The 14,766-nt window shown below is 38.3% G+C and overlaps 1 protein-coding gene across 1 annotated transcript in view; it reads right to left on the bottom strand.

Moving 5' to 3' along the window:
• Positions 1–3,591: 3,591 nt before the first annotated feature.
• cplx2b (complexin 2b) overlaps positions 3,592–14,766 on the bottom strand; it is a gene marked incomplete at its 3' end in the record, with an annotated part of 29,080 nt that continues 17,905 nt past the window's right edge. The window contains exons 2-3 of the mRNA XM_079250385.1: positions 7,290–7,465; positions 3,592–3,789 (exon numbers count right to left, since the gene is read on the bottom strand). Of these exons, the coding sequence (XP_079106511.1) occupies positions 3,592–3,789; positions 7,290–7,465 (374 nt within the window). The remainder of the gene's footprint in view (positions 3,790–7,289; positions 7,466–14,766) is intronic.

Below are 14,766 nucleotides of genomic sequence, written 5' to 3'. Positions count from 1 at the left end.
GGTTGAGCAACTGATGCAAATGTTTTCTTATCTGGCAAATAAGTTTGACACACATCGAGAGCACATATTGGCTGGACTCTACAGCTAAAGTAAAGGCTCTAGATATACAACAGCCAGTTAGACAACTGATGGTGTCTGAATGAGCCAGTTCAGGGAACTATAAACCATTTGTTTTCTGTGTACTGTTGACATGAAGCTAAAAGGACACCATTAAATTCTAGCATCTGTTTAGACGTTGAGGAGAGCAGACACCTGTTTTTTAACTTTTTGTCATAAATAAAAAAGCTTCAGATGTATGTTGTCTCTGTAAGTCTCTGTGTGTGCTAGTGTGAGCTCTGGCTGGATCATGTATGCTCTCTAATGGTAATAAAGTGCTTAAGGGGTTATTTGGAGTCATTTTTGGCCAATCTGTAGTTGCAAAAACAGGTCATACCTGATGGAAGAGAGAGGTTCAGTGGAACTACGTAGTTGGTAGTTTGTGTTGTTTGACATGAAAATGCTACACAGATGGTAAAAGGAGCTGGTGTGAAGAATATTCAAGACAGTTAGTTTGTGAAAAAGGAATATGGTGCGTTTCCATTACACCTAGAACTGGGCAAAAACTAAATATCTCAATTAAAAAGCACTAATGGAAACACTTACATTTTGTAAAAAGGTTTTATACTCTCAGTCAGACGTTTCGTAAGAGAAATATATGGCAAAAGTGTAATGGAAAGACTTTTATGTATTTATGTGTCCTCGGACACGATGTAGGGGGGGTCGTGACCAGTTCATTTCCAGTAAAGATGGCCCAATATGCAACAAATGCAGCGTATTTCAGTTTCAGAAAAGAAAATGAAGGTGAAAAGCTTCAAAAAGTCATAGCAAAACCTCCAAAACAAGTAGAAAACCCCCAAAATAACGCTATGTGGACACCTTGCATAAGCCGCAATTCCCGTAACATCACGTCCGGCTGACGAGATGTTACAAGAACTGAGACTTATACGCTACGCACTGTTCAATGTTGTTTGTCTAAACTTAGAAATATCGCTTTTATTTTTTTTAAAAATGTAATGACAACGTAGCTATAGATAAGCTGTGCATCTCAGCAGATGAAACTTCAGAATGTGATCATGACCTTATGCTTCAACACGCCTCAACTTGCTCTACAGACGGCAAAGAACATTGTAAGCCCTCACAAAGATCACCTTTCTGGATCCATTGCACTGATTCTGTTGCCTGGAGTCCCATTCAGAAACAGGAGGTCATCAGATTTTCTTCGTTTTTTACATTTGGAGTGTGTTCTCGTCTCTAACAAACAATCGCATGCTCAACATCTAAAAGGAATGTATTAAGTATTATTTTTTTTCTATAAAACATGGCACGACTAGGAGGCCGCCTCAGCATCTGCCTGTGCACACAATAGGTCAAAGACACATTTACGTCGTATAAACCAGGACTATATGATTCGACAACATGGTCTCACATCACAGACATGTAAAAAGACACACACATAGAAACACACACACACTTACGGTACACACAGAGTACACTGAGACACTGAGACAGTCATAACAATGGCTTCTTTTTTTCCACATACATTTTCTTCGTGTATACATTAGTATACATGTTTTAGAAGAATGGTGAAGATTACAAACATATTTGCAAATATCTTTTTTCTATTCTTTTCACAGAAAACAGACAGTTAACGCTGAAATATTCTTTTTTATAGTTTTAAGTAATTATTGCAATCTAAACAATATGGCTTTGTCTAGTGAAAAGTCCTATCTGAGCTAGAAAATGAAAGAGAAAAGGGTGGATTTTATAGTCTGCAAGACAACTTCATCATTTGTTTTAAATCCCTAAAGTTATTCTTAGTTACAAACTCATGGAACAATGTATTAATCAAACACTGTTGCATAACTAACCACTGAACAACCACCAGATCTTTTAGGAAAAACCAACATGCTTTGTTTTATCAATAAATGTCCATATATTAATTTACTTCCACTAAATAAAGTTTTTTTTTAAATTTACAGTACATCTATTTACTATGTGACAAGTCATGATGGTATTTTTGTTGGATTAAGGGATGCAGAGTATAGTCAGCTCTTTTGGCAGTGAGATGCAGCAACTCACAGTCCAGTCTACAGTTCCAGCATCTTTGAAGCTGCAGGATACTGTTGTGACATACAGGTCTCGCTTTCAGTTTAGTGGTGGTCTTTGGGATGCATGCACGCGCTGAACGGACTGTTTTCCCTGCAGGCCTTAATGTACATGATGAAAACCAAGTGTGGCATGCGAACTGATGCTGACAAAAGAAATAGTAAGGTCTCACCAGTATTTCTTTGGTCTTCATGTCGATGAGCTTTCGTTGTGATAAAATGTGTAGATTGAAAGATAACCGGAAAGGTTAGCTCAGCTCAGATTTATGGTCGCGTTTCGAAACAAAAATAGCATCGTTTTAGAAAAAAAAAAAAAAAAAAAAAAACAGACATCCAGGCATTGCCTAATATCTGCATTGATGCAAAACAGGGAAATCTATGAATAAATAAGTGATAAATCAAGAGCTTAATGAACTTGACAGGGTGGGATACCATGAATACATATGACCATCAGTTACCCAGTGGTCAGTTGATTGTCTACGGGGATCAGATGACAGAATAAGTTTATTACAATTTTGTAAATATGATGCAATCAAGATCGAGAGAAATCCGTTTATATATATATATATATATATATATATATATATATATATATATATATATATATATATATATATATATATATATATATATATGGGACTCTTCCAGGATTTTCAGAAGTTGGTGTAAAAAAAAAGAAAAGAAAAAAAAAAGTTCTAGAAAAACCCAGAGTACATCACCTACCCATCCTGAAATACATTATTCCATAAGTGTCTTCAACGTTAACGTCAGATGTCTGCATGCTACTTAATATTAAACCCTCATTTACGATTCCTCTGCTAGAGGAGATGGTATGAAGGCACATGTCCTAAAACTCAAATGATCTATTTTTTCTTTTTTTTTTCAATTAGAAAGACCTCTGTCAGGCTCATAAAAGTATAAAACACTCATCACAATGAAAATAAAACATGCTCCATCTACTGGAAAACATGGTGGCAGTGCGACTTGAGGAACCACAGAAGTACGAGTCCATTGTCCTCCAGAGGAATGCTTGGAACACCAGTCAACAAGTCTGATCTGGATAAGTGTAAAATGAATCATTGAAGGATACAAAACGGACACCAACAGTAAGAAACGTGCTATTCAGCAGCTGAAAGACATTGTGGCAAAGAAAAGGACAAAGAATGACGCAACCGTCAAGGATTAGAAAAGAGCGAATTAAAGGATCTCTACGAAGGCAGTGTGTAGCCTCTAACAGTTTGACAAGACCCCCCCTTCCCTCCCTTTTTCATTTTGCCCCCAAGAACTTTGACAATCTACAATCAAACCCTTCCTGCTTAAATACCCAGACTAATCCCCCAGTCTCTCCTCACTCAGTCCCCAACACAATTCCCTGTTCCCTTTGCCCTGCAGCCTGGCCCAAAATCCCTTTGATTTAGGGTTCATTTTATCCGATTTCTTTTCCTATTTACTTCTTGAACATGTCCTGTAGGGGTCCAGGCAGAAACTTGAGGACAGTGTCGAGGATGCTTTCTTCATCCTCCTCGTCGTCTTCTCCGCAGCCCCGTGGGATCGCTTTTTTCGGGCGTGTCAGTGACCCCTCACAGGCCTGTTCCATAGCCGCTTTTTCCTCCGCCTCTTTCTCCTCCTTCTTCTTCAGCCCATACTGGATGAAGGAGGACAGGAGAGTGATGTGCAGGGGCAAACGTAGAAGGAAATTAAACGATAAACATTATAAAGTACATAACCACACATACAAATGGAAATCAATTGAAACTGCTTGACATAAAAAAAACAAAGCAGAATATAAGATGATAAGAAATGCAGGGCAGCATATTTATCATGAGTTGAAATTAGAAAAATAGGAAAAAAGGAAAGGTCAACAAAACTTCTCATAAACTGAAAATCAATTTTCTAAACTAATGTTTAAAAAATGCCAATAATCGCCAATAATACTTTAGCAAAATAACTGAAACAGAATCCCACTTAACATAATAATTCACCTTTTAAAACAATGTTTTCGGGCCTAACTAGTGTCAATAAGCTCCTCAAACCTGAAAGCTTTTCTCAAACAGCAGGATTGTCAGCGTTCATTTAAAACTACAATAAAAAACACTCAACAAACATTTGTCTTTCAGTCAGAATATCTTCTCAAACTGGTCATCAGCATTTCTTTAAAATTATCTTTTTGATGTGTGTTTTTTTTTTTAAAATTATTAATAATTAAAATAATTGTCAAAACCATAAGAATTTCAAGGCAGCATATTTATTATGAATTGAAATGAGAAAAATGGGGGGAAAAAAAGGAAACCATCGATATCAGAACTTTTTGTATGTTGTAAATCAATTTTCTAAAAAAGTGTTTAAAAAGTGCTAAATATAGCCAACAATACTAAAAATAAAATAAATAATGAAAAATAGAGCTGGAAAACTTTTAAACATTTAATCTAGATAAATGACATGATTCACTGAGATTTGTATGATAAAATTCAACAATGAATTCAAAAGTAGTGTATTGCACATGTTTAAAAGTAGTGCTATATTAGGAATATGTAGTAGTACTAGTAGTTTGGTTTACCAATACTTTAAACAAAAAACTGCTTTTCAACAGGAATATTTCCTTTACACTGTATCAGTTAAAACATTTCTAGTAAATCTCAAATGAAATACTAAAGTCATGAAATCAAAGTGGTATGAAAATGAAGGCTGGAAATTTCAGGGTGTGTTTGTTAAAACGTAAAAAGTCAGCGGGACAAATTTCAAAGCTTTTCAGTTCTGATTGAAGAAAACTGGAGCGGCGAAGTGGGACTTTGTGGGGTTTATTGTTTATGAAACCAAATACAGCCTGCTGAACCCAAAATGAAGTAAAAGGAGGCGCACACATCTAAGACATGTGGACCTCCTGCTGAGGGACACCAGTCTGACCAGTCTGACCAGTCTGACACCAAGCTGGGACTGAACCAGGCTAATCTTACCTGCAGGAACTTACAACAAGAGTTTTGTTCCTCTTTAATATGATCATTTGACATATTCCAGCGAGAATGAAAGCATGTCAGGTCATGTGTAACTGTGTGTGCGACAGAGCCCGCGCTCAGTGATGTGAGATAACTTTAACGTGAACAGAGAAAACTGGTTCGTCTCGATTAAATCAAGGTCGTGAAATTTTATTATGGCATAATAAATGCAGGGAATTGAGGTTAGATGTGGTTTAGATTTGCTGATCAGGTGTAAATCATCAGCTTGTGCATTAAGTCCATTTTTACAGTTCGCAGTAATAAATTTCAGATCATAAAGGCGCGTTTTGGTACTCAGACTGTCAGTTTCTAATGACCAGAGTTTGTGTGGGGTACGAACGTTCTCCCGTCAGGTCAAGGGTTTGTATGGCGGTATGCACAGATCCATGGTAAGTTTTCTGTACATACTGATGTGTGCATGATGCATGTTTCATACACATGAACCTTTTATACATGAGGCCTCCGTCCCTCATCATCATGGAAAGGAATAAAAGCTGGTTCTCTTCATCCATCACCAGTCTGATGTCAGTTCTGAGAGTTCCTGTTACTGGAATCCTGTCATGGACCTTACAGCTTTTTCTGAATAAACTTCTCTTTGATCCTTTGCTTGAGTTTTTTTTTTTTTTTTTTAATTAATATTAAATTCATAAACAAGCTCAAGCAAACATCAGACTTAAATAGCAATAATAATCCACTCCTAATGGGTTAAAACTTCAGCCTGACCTACAAAAAACTGGGAAGAAAAGTTCAAGATTTTTTATTCTGAATTTTTTATTTGGCTCATTAACTAAATTACTAAATGGTTTTGTATTTTTATCATCTAATACTATGTGATCGGTCGAACTTATTGCATTGTAGTCTTCTGTTTCCGAGCAGGGAAAAGGTTTCAGATTGTGTAAAATTGGGTTTTGAGCAAAGTTTCTAACATTGAGTGATGCAAAAGCTCTCAGGAACTGTAAATATAAAATATGATAAGTTTGATATGGTGACTATTTCTAATACAGCTCCCAATAATCTAAAAAAAGACAAGTTTTTCTTTCAGATCATTTCTAAGCATGCAACTACTGATAACTTTATGTCAACAGTAAATAAAAATCCTTTAATGAACCCTTTCTAACAATAACAGTCTTTAGTCTGTCTTAAAAGTCTGAGATTTTTCTGTCAGACCTGCTTTTCTGTAAACAAATCTTAACCCTTTGAGCCTTTTCCCATCATCTGCTCAGGTATGGCATGGTAAATATGAATATATCTCTGCAACCACAGTGTCTCTTCAAATCTTTCGGGATCATAGTGAAAGGAAAACTTGTTCAGATTTGCACATATTCGTATATGTATTACTGGTAAAGAATAAATAAACATGCACATAACACAAAAAAGTTCCAAGCATTATGACGCGTTCATGAAGACTATTGGAATGATATATTTGTGTCTTTAAATTTCTCAATATGTCAACATTAGCTCTGATTAAGCAAAACAGAACAAAATTTGAGCGTTTTCAGTACACAGAGTATGGAAACGTTCCTAAAATGGTCTTTTTGCAAAGTTGTGCCAGTTAATTCACAAAGCTGGACAATTAATTGACAGCACAGTATTTTTAAAAGTCCCTTGAAATGACATCAACATGAAGTTGTAATTAACAAAAAAAAAAAAGTAGAATTGAGCTGAATTTCCAGCAGTCTTATGCAGTTTTCCTTCTTGCATATTTTTTCTCTTCTATTCTGCAGTCATTTAATCTTATTTACCTTTCACTCCAGTATTATTGTCCAGTAACTTCTGTTTTCTTGAAGTAGCAACAATCAAAACACCACTTTGAACTGAAACTTTAATGAGTCTAAATGGGATATTTTGGCCCGACCCAGCAAAGGCACATACTAAACTTAATAAGGAGTCTGATTTGAACTAAGAAATGATGATTTTCAAGTTCCTGGGAGAAAAATTCCACTTTTTGTTAGCATTCAGGTTGTGTTATCTAAACAGTTGTACATGCAGCAGTCTCTAACCTCTGGTTGTTTAGATTATTGTAATTCCAAAAAGGCATCACTATACTTACATTTAGCTAATAACATCTGGCCTAATGAAGATTAAATCCTTCGGTTTTTCATAGAAAAAGTTAATTAATTTCCATGTGTGATCAATCATGACTATTCCTCACCTTGTCCCTGATAGTCTGCCGTACTTTTTCCCTCTCTGCCTCCATTCGGGCATGTTTGGCCTTTCTCTCCTCCTCCTGCTGCCTCAGCGCCTCCTGTCGCTCTTCCTCCTTCTTAGCAGCATCCGGGTCCTTCTCCTCCTCCCCACCTAGCATCTTACCCATGTCTTTGGTGGCCCCTGAAAAGGAGTGAAACCAATATTTCTGGTTAACAAGGGTTCGTTAACTCATTCTTTTTTCATACTGCTGAGCCAAAACAATAGAATTAAAGTCTAATATCACCTTCAATTTAAAACAAATAATTTATTGAAAAGTATTCAAATAAACATCCATGTTTGTGGAGGATTAAGTGCTGACTGGGCGTGATGAAGATCTTGAAGGTGCCTTGAAAACAAGAAGAAGAACAGCCAGCTGGAAAAGCTTCAAAGAACAACGGAGTCGGAGGAAGACTCATTCTTTCATCCGGTGTCAGCCATCTGTTAGCCTTACATCTACCTCCACCTGCAGGTGATCCATTCACACTGAGATGTAAGTTTTTGTTTCAGCTAACAGTGTGGTGAGTATTTCAAAACACTCAATGAAAAGTCATTTTTAGTGAAATGGTAAAATAATTCCAGATCAATAAGACCATTTTAAAGCATCTTAAAACACCACAAGAAGATTGTAAAAAGTAAAAAGGAAGTTGACAAGCTGAAAAATCATTTGATGAAACAGTTATCTTCATCTTCTTTAAGGCAGAAAACTGATTTGTATCTGTAGTGCAGGCTGATGGGAAGATGTTCCACTTTCTTTCCATCTACTTTTCAAGCAAATTCACATCTTCATCTTCATCAGCAGCTTTCCAGATGTCAAAGCAGCTCCAGCACGTCAGTGTTGTTGTAATTTTGGTCTGATCGATAGTAAATACATGACCACCCTGGAGGGTTGAATTATGGATTGTTCAGCAGAGAGAGAAAGAAAAAATACTTCATCTGAGTATTGATCTTCCTCTCCGGTGCCGCTGAGAGGAGGATACTGGTTGGTGGCCTGGTTTTCCAGCTAACGTCTTTATCAAGCCAGAACAAAAACAGAAGCTGAATATTTTTCACTGGCATTGATTATTCAAGGAAAGGCAAGTTTATATATACACTATTCACAAAAAGTTAGGGATATTCAGCTTTTGGGTGAAATTTCACAACAAGCCTAAAATGCATTCAAACCTGTTCAGGTGAACTTAATGTGATCTTCTCTAAGCTTTTAAATGCACATGTCCAACTGTTAAATGTTTCAATAAATTTTGCACAAGTTGCTGTTCTCTAACAAGGAGCTTAACGGCAAAAATCACGGCAGGTGTGTGATCCTTGAATTGACCAATAAATGTCCTGGTTCAATTAGAGCTGGTGTTTAAACAGTTGTCCTCATCATGCTGTTCACATTTTGACATCATGAGACCAAGACGACACCTAACAATGGAACAACAGTCCCTTGCCATTGCGATGCTTCAAACAGGACGTTCTCAGACAGAAGTGGCCACTGAGCTTGGAGTGTCACAGAGTGTCATCAGCAGGTTGCAACAGAGATATGGAGAGACTGGAAGAGTCACAGAAAGGCCTAGAAGTGGACGTCCTTTGGCCACATCCCGTGCTGATGACCGCTACATTGTGAACACTGCCCTGAGAAAGCGGATGATGAATGCCACTCAACTCCAGGCACGTTTAAGAGAGGTGAGAGGCACCCAAGTGTCACGTCAGACCATTGGAAACCGTTTCCATCAGCGTGGTCTGCGTGCTAGACGACCTGCACGGGTACCTGACCACACCACCAGGCACAGGCATCATCGTCTTGCATGGGCCAGGGAGCATTTACGCTGGACGAGGAACCAGTGGGCCTCAGTGCTGTTCTCTGATGAAAGTCGATTCACACTGAGCAGAAATGATGGCCGGCAACGATGTTGGAGACGTCAGGGAGAGCGCTATGCATCAGCCACTGTTGTCACCAGGCGAGCTTTTGGTGGTGGCGGTGTTACAGTGTGGGCAGGGGTGTCCACTTGGTACAGAACTGCCCTACACTTTGTGAATGGTACAGTGACAAGCCCATACTACCTGAATAACATCATTAATCCAGTGATTGTGCCCCTACATGAACAGCACAGGCCTAATTTCATCTTCATGGACGACAATGCTCCTGCTCATCGAGGCCGCATCATCAGGGAACGGCTGTTGGAGACTGGTGTACCTCAAATGGAACGGCCTGCACTCTCTCCAGACCTGAATCCCATTGAAAACCTGTGGGATCAGCTGAGCCGTCGTGTAGAGGCTCGAAACCCTGCACCCCAGAACCTCAATGACCTGAGGGCTGCCCTTCAAGAAGAGTGGGATGCCATACCTCAGCAGGCAATAAGTTGCCTTGTGAACAGCATGAGACGTCGTTGTCAAGCTGTAATTGATGCTCAAGGGCACATGACGAGATATTAAGACGTTCAGATTTTTTGTTGTGGTGTAACTACCATTGTTGTTCCCTTTTGTGTTGAATGAATTTTTTGAGATGAGGAAATCAGTAGTGCATCCTTCTACTTAAATGTGTTACTTTTATGATATTATATCACTGTAGCATGAACATATTGCATTTTCCATAAATTTCACCTGAAAGCCAAATATCCCTAACTTTTTGTGGGTAGTGTATATTTAGACAGATAAATCTCTGCATGCCAAGGTTAGCCTGCTCCCTGTATGCAAACTTGTTAAACTGTCACATAAAACCTTCCACATGCTGCAGGTTAATACTTGAAATCTGATTTGTGAAAAAATGAATTTTGATGGTGTAATTGAGGGAAATATTCTGCAATGGACCACTGGCTCAGTTAAAGGGACTCTATCTTATGTCTCCAAACTTTTTCATTTTTGCTTTAGGATAAAGTATCAATCAGTCATTTGCTATGTTTACATGGGAGCTTTAAATCCTGTTTAATTCTGAATAAAAGTTAATTCTGATGAAAAACAACAATGTAAACACTTACAAGTGTAAACACTTGTAAATTCCTTTTTTTTTTTTTTTTTTTTTTTTTAAACACTTAAATACCTAATGCAAATTTCTATTCCAAATTAAACTTAATTCCTATGTAAGTGGCTGGTATATTCACATTTTAATTCTGATTTATTTAATTCCTTTGTCATATAAACATTAATTCCGCTCTAAGTTTATTCCGGTCGTTCTGTGCATGCTCGTTACTTTGTCCAGATGCTTTGTTTTGCCTCCCATCTTCAGTAATCTATCTTCCTTCTCCTTCTCAGTTGCTGCAAAAACTGAATTAGTATGCTCATGTCATGCTGGTACTTCAAGATTATAATAAAAATAGCAGCGAAACTGGTACTTATTATGTAGTTTTTACAAGTTACGACTGAAACCTCGAGAAGCAGAGAGCCAACTTTGTTTATTTCAGGTATACATCATAAATCACGTGCACCCTCTGTCCAATCAGAACCCTTCCTAACCCGCCGCTCTAAAGAAGAATTAAGTGAGGACGTGTTTCTTGTAAACCTGCATTTGGAGGTTTTTTTTTTAATGTAAACTCTGGAGAATACGTTAATTCTGAATTATTTCATTCCAAATTATTAATTCCGAATGAAAAAATATCATGTAACCGTCCCCAAAATCTGTCTAACAAACTTTAACTGCTTAGATCAACAAGCACCAACAACACATCAATGAAAATGAAACAATGTTATAGCAATATTTGGAAATGAGACTGGAATAAAACACCACAACACCCCACTGGGTGTGATATCAGCTCGGAAAGCATTTGGACCAGGGAGGTCCACAAAGTGCAGTTTACCTTCAGGGATTTTCCTCTGGTTGCAGAGGAACACGGGGATGTAATGACCATCCATTTATTGTCCTTTAGTGTTAGCCCATTTCTCTGTGGTTTGTGTCTACTTTTAGACGCTAAAAGCTGTTGTACAAGAGCTATACCACCACTGTTTTCAATTTCATTTAATTTCATTTCATATTTCTGCTTTGCTTGTTTGTTTGTTAAACCACATAAACAATTATGGGTTATAGGTACCTTATCCAGAGCTGAATGAAAAGGTTTTCAGGTGTTTTGTAAATGGTTTTCTTTGGGAGTTTTCCTTTTTTTTTGGAACAGTTATGATATTGATTTAATGTTTTTACCCCCTACATTTTCTGGTAATTTCACTTTTTATTTTGTTATTTTGTTGACAATTATTGTGGGGATGATGTGGGTGAAACAGTACAACATATTGCATTTGCGTCCTTTCTTAGAGAATTATTATGGACTCTGATAAGTCTGTTTCACTTCCTGGGAAGGCTAGTGGACTGAAACAGGTTGGTGTTTTAGGAATCACAATGACCATGCCAGGAATCCTCAATCCTGGTCCTGGGGGTGGACAGCCTGCAGGCCTTTACACACCGAGGCCGATGCAAATAAACAGCAAGAAGTTGTAATTAATTTGGAGGTGAGTCATCAACAATTCTGTCTATGCACACCAAGTGTGGTGCGAAATTGCAAATAGATTATGAATATTCTGAAACAAACTTGCAAAGTGGATTTCACATCAAGCCAACAGTGTGCTGATGCTGCAAAAGCAAAGAGAAAAAGAAAAAAGAGAACTTTGGGAGTTTCATTGTTTAAGGAGCTGATGCTGGACCACGGTCCCCTCAGGACGGACTTTAGGACATCTGTGGGACAGTTGGAGGATCTGCTTTAGCAGCAAGCTGCTTGCTTTAAGATGAAGAAATAATAAAGATGCTCGCCAGTGACACAAAGTTTGAATGAAATAGCAGCGAAAGTGACAACTGCATAGCTCGTAACCTATCAGTCAACACGCCTTTTCTGATTGGTCATTCCTGTCGGATGTGAATATTAAAAAGATTGACCACAGTTAGAAAATATAAACTTGCAATATTCATTACTGATGTGACCATTCCTATTGACTTTAAACTGATCCGATAAAAAAATGTTATTTTGCTTATTATTTGGACAAACTTTCAGAGTAGGTGTGTGAAGGCCTTCAGACTCTGACTTGTGCAGAGCTTGATGTCCTACACATATCAACACTGAAAGCAGGTTTTAGTGCAAGTTTTCAACATGCAAAGCTTTTACTGAATGCTAATTTGTCAAAACTTTGGTGGTTTGGCTACAAATGAATAGACTGGAGTTCGTTAAGAATCCAGCTAAATCACAGAAATCTGCAATGAACCGGTGACCTCTTCAGGGTGTTCTCCGCCCTTTGCCTAGTTGTTCCCAGGTTAGGCTCCAGCACCCCATGATCCCTGGGAAAACTATAGAGCAGAGATGGGCAGGAAAACTCTTACTTGCAGTTGGCCACCTCTGGTATAAATAATAGATGGATGGATTACAGACAAGAAAAACATTGTTTATGAAATAAGTATTTCCCTGGTTTTGCTTGTTTATTTATTGCATTGATGCCTTAAAGTGGAACGATTATGTGCATTTCAGGCTAATTTATTTTTATTTCTTAGACCAGAAGGGCTGGGATTGATCGAGTTATTGCCACAAATCTCTTTATTTACTTCAGACTGACCCTCTCCGTAGGCTGTCAGATCAGCCTGCGGGCAAAACGAGTGGATTGAGACTCTTCTGCATTAAGCCCCGCCTCCCGCCACTGCACTACATCGGGAGCGCGCACCGCACCTGCTTTCGCCGTCATTGTAACGTCTCATAAACAGAAGGATTAGGCTCATATGAACTCAATAAAAAAACAAAATACAATGTCAACACATAGCATACAGCCCTACATGTTGGAACCTGAATCAGACCCTGAAAACGAAGTGGAAAACAGCAACCCACAGCAACGAATGCAGCAGGATGTCTCTCTTTGGTAAACTCACCAGCCATCGTTGGAAATAACTTTATCCCACGTTTTCCACCCGCCTGATGTATTTGTACATGCTCTTGTTAACCAGTAGAAGGTAACCAATCACCGAACCTTATCCCCCGGGACGTCACAAGGATTTCCAAGTAGAAAAACTCTCTAAAACGACACATTTTTCGTTGCCATGGAAACCGAACGGAGAGAGTGCTGGAACTAAACTCAAACTTGCGTTTAGGTGATAAAAAACAGTGCCGTTCACATGTCTGATGAGGATTCAACACTGTAACACTGTAGGAAGCTCAGAAAACTTGAAATACCATAATAGCACCCCTTTAACCTTTTAAGGTCCTGGTGTACCATTTTGTAGAGGCAAATATGCAGTGACTTTGATTACTTTAAAAAAAAAAAAAAAAAAAAAAAAGGGGGGGTGGGGGTGGGGAGGAATAAAACTTCTTGAGCATCTATACCAAAACCCAACTACGTGACACCAGTACTGTTGTTTGTTTTAACACTACTGTTTCAAATTGCAACCATTTCACTGTTGTTACATTATTATTAACTTCTTTTTTTTTTTTTTAACATTTAAGCGAAATGTTAAAATGCTAAAATAAAACATTTATTCTGTTTATTCTTGTCCAAAACAAATTGAAAAAACTTAGAGAAGCATTTTTCTCATATATTTTTGTGAGTGTGAAAGTTAGAGGGTTAAAGAAATGTCTTTTTTTTTTTTTCAAAATAAAGATAACATTGGTAACAATTTAGGGGTAATGGTTGAATACATGTTTTGAGCTTTCCAAACCCCTCAGAAACTTGCAGAGACATTACAAAGCCAATGACCACGTCCTCACATCCTCTTTTCACGTTCATATAAAGGCGTCTGTCACTTCATGTTCAACGAGCACAACGTGAATGCCTTCTAGGAGAGGATTTCTGAAAAGGACTCTCTGGCCTCCTGTTACCATTCTAAGCATTCGCCTCTTCTCTCTCATGACAACAGCCATTCATCTCACTGCAGCTACTTAAAACAGCTACTGTACTACTTGGTTACCTTCACGCAAGGCTGACAGAACATAGTCACTTTTATTTAAGCAGAACCTGGCTAAAACACAAATAAGCAGTATGACAGTGTTAATCTGAGCTTTCATGCTTGGTCATGCTTGTTTTCAAAAATGGATGACAACATCTTAACCATTGTAACATTCTGACTGAATAAAACTTTAAAAAAGATAAACTTTTATTCATTTGTGAGAACTAAACTGTAAAAGTATAAAGAGCTGAATGGGCGACTCTTGGAAGCCATGTTGGTCATTGATTAATTTCCAACTTTTATGGACTTCCACCGGTATTTTGGGGTTGTTTGTAGTTATTGTGCTCACAGGAGCCAAATGAGAACAATTCTGAGTAAATTACTCAGAAAGAAATGTGGCTTCAAGGACTCCCTCTGGGCTTGTGAACCCTAGGGTGGCAGGTCCTGCCGCTTTCCAGCAGCCTCACACAGAGGCTCTAATGGCCCCGCAGTGCAGTGTGGTGGCTGCAAACCTGAGGATGACAAATTGCCACTCAGCTGGCTGAAAGCACAGGCAGTGAAATGTTCTCTGGGACTCGCTGGGGAGTCGAGTTAAGGTCATACTGTCTGATGTGGGTTC

The sequence above is a fragment of the Telmatherina bonti genome (assembly GCF_933228915.1).
Source record: "Telmatherina bonti genome assembly, chromosome: 12".
Lineage (NCBI taxonomy): Eukaryota > Metazoa > Chordata > Actinopteri > Atheriniformes > Telmatherinidae > Telmatherina > Telmatherina bonti.
Note: the sequence above shows the minus strand (reverse complement) of the source record. Positions and strands in the feature narration are given on the sequence as shown.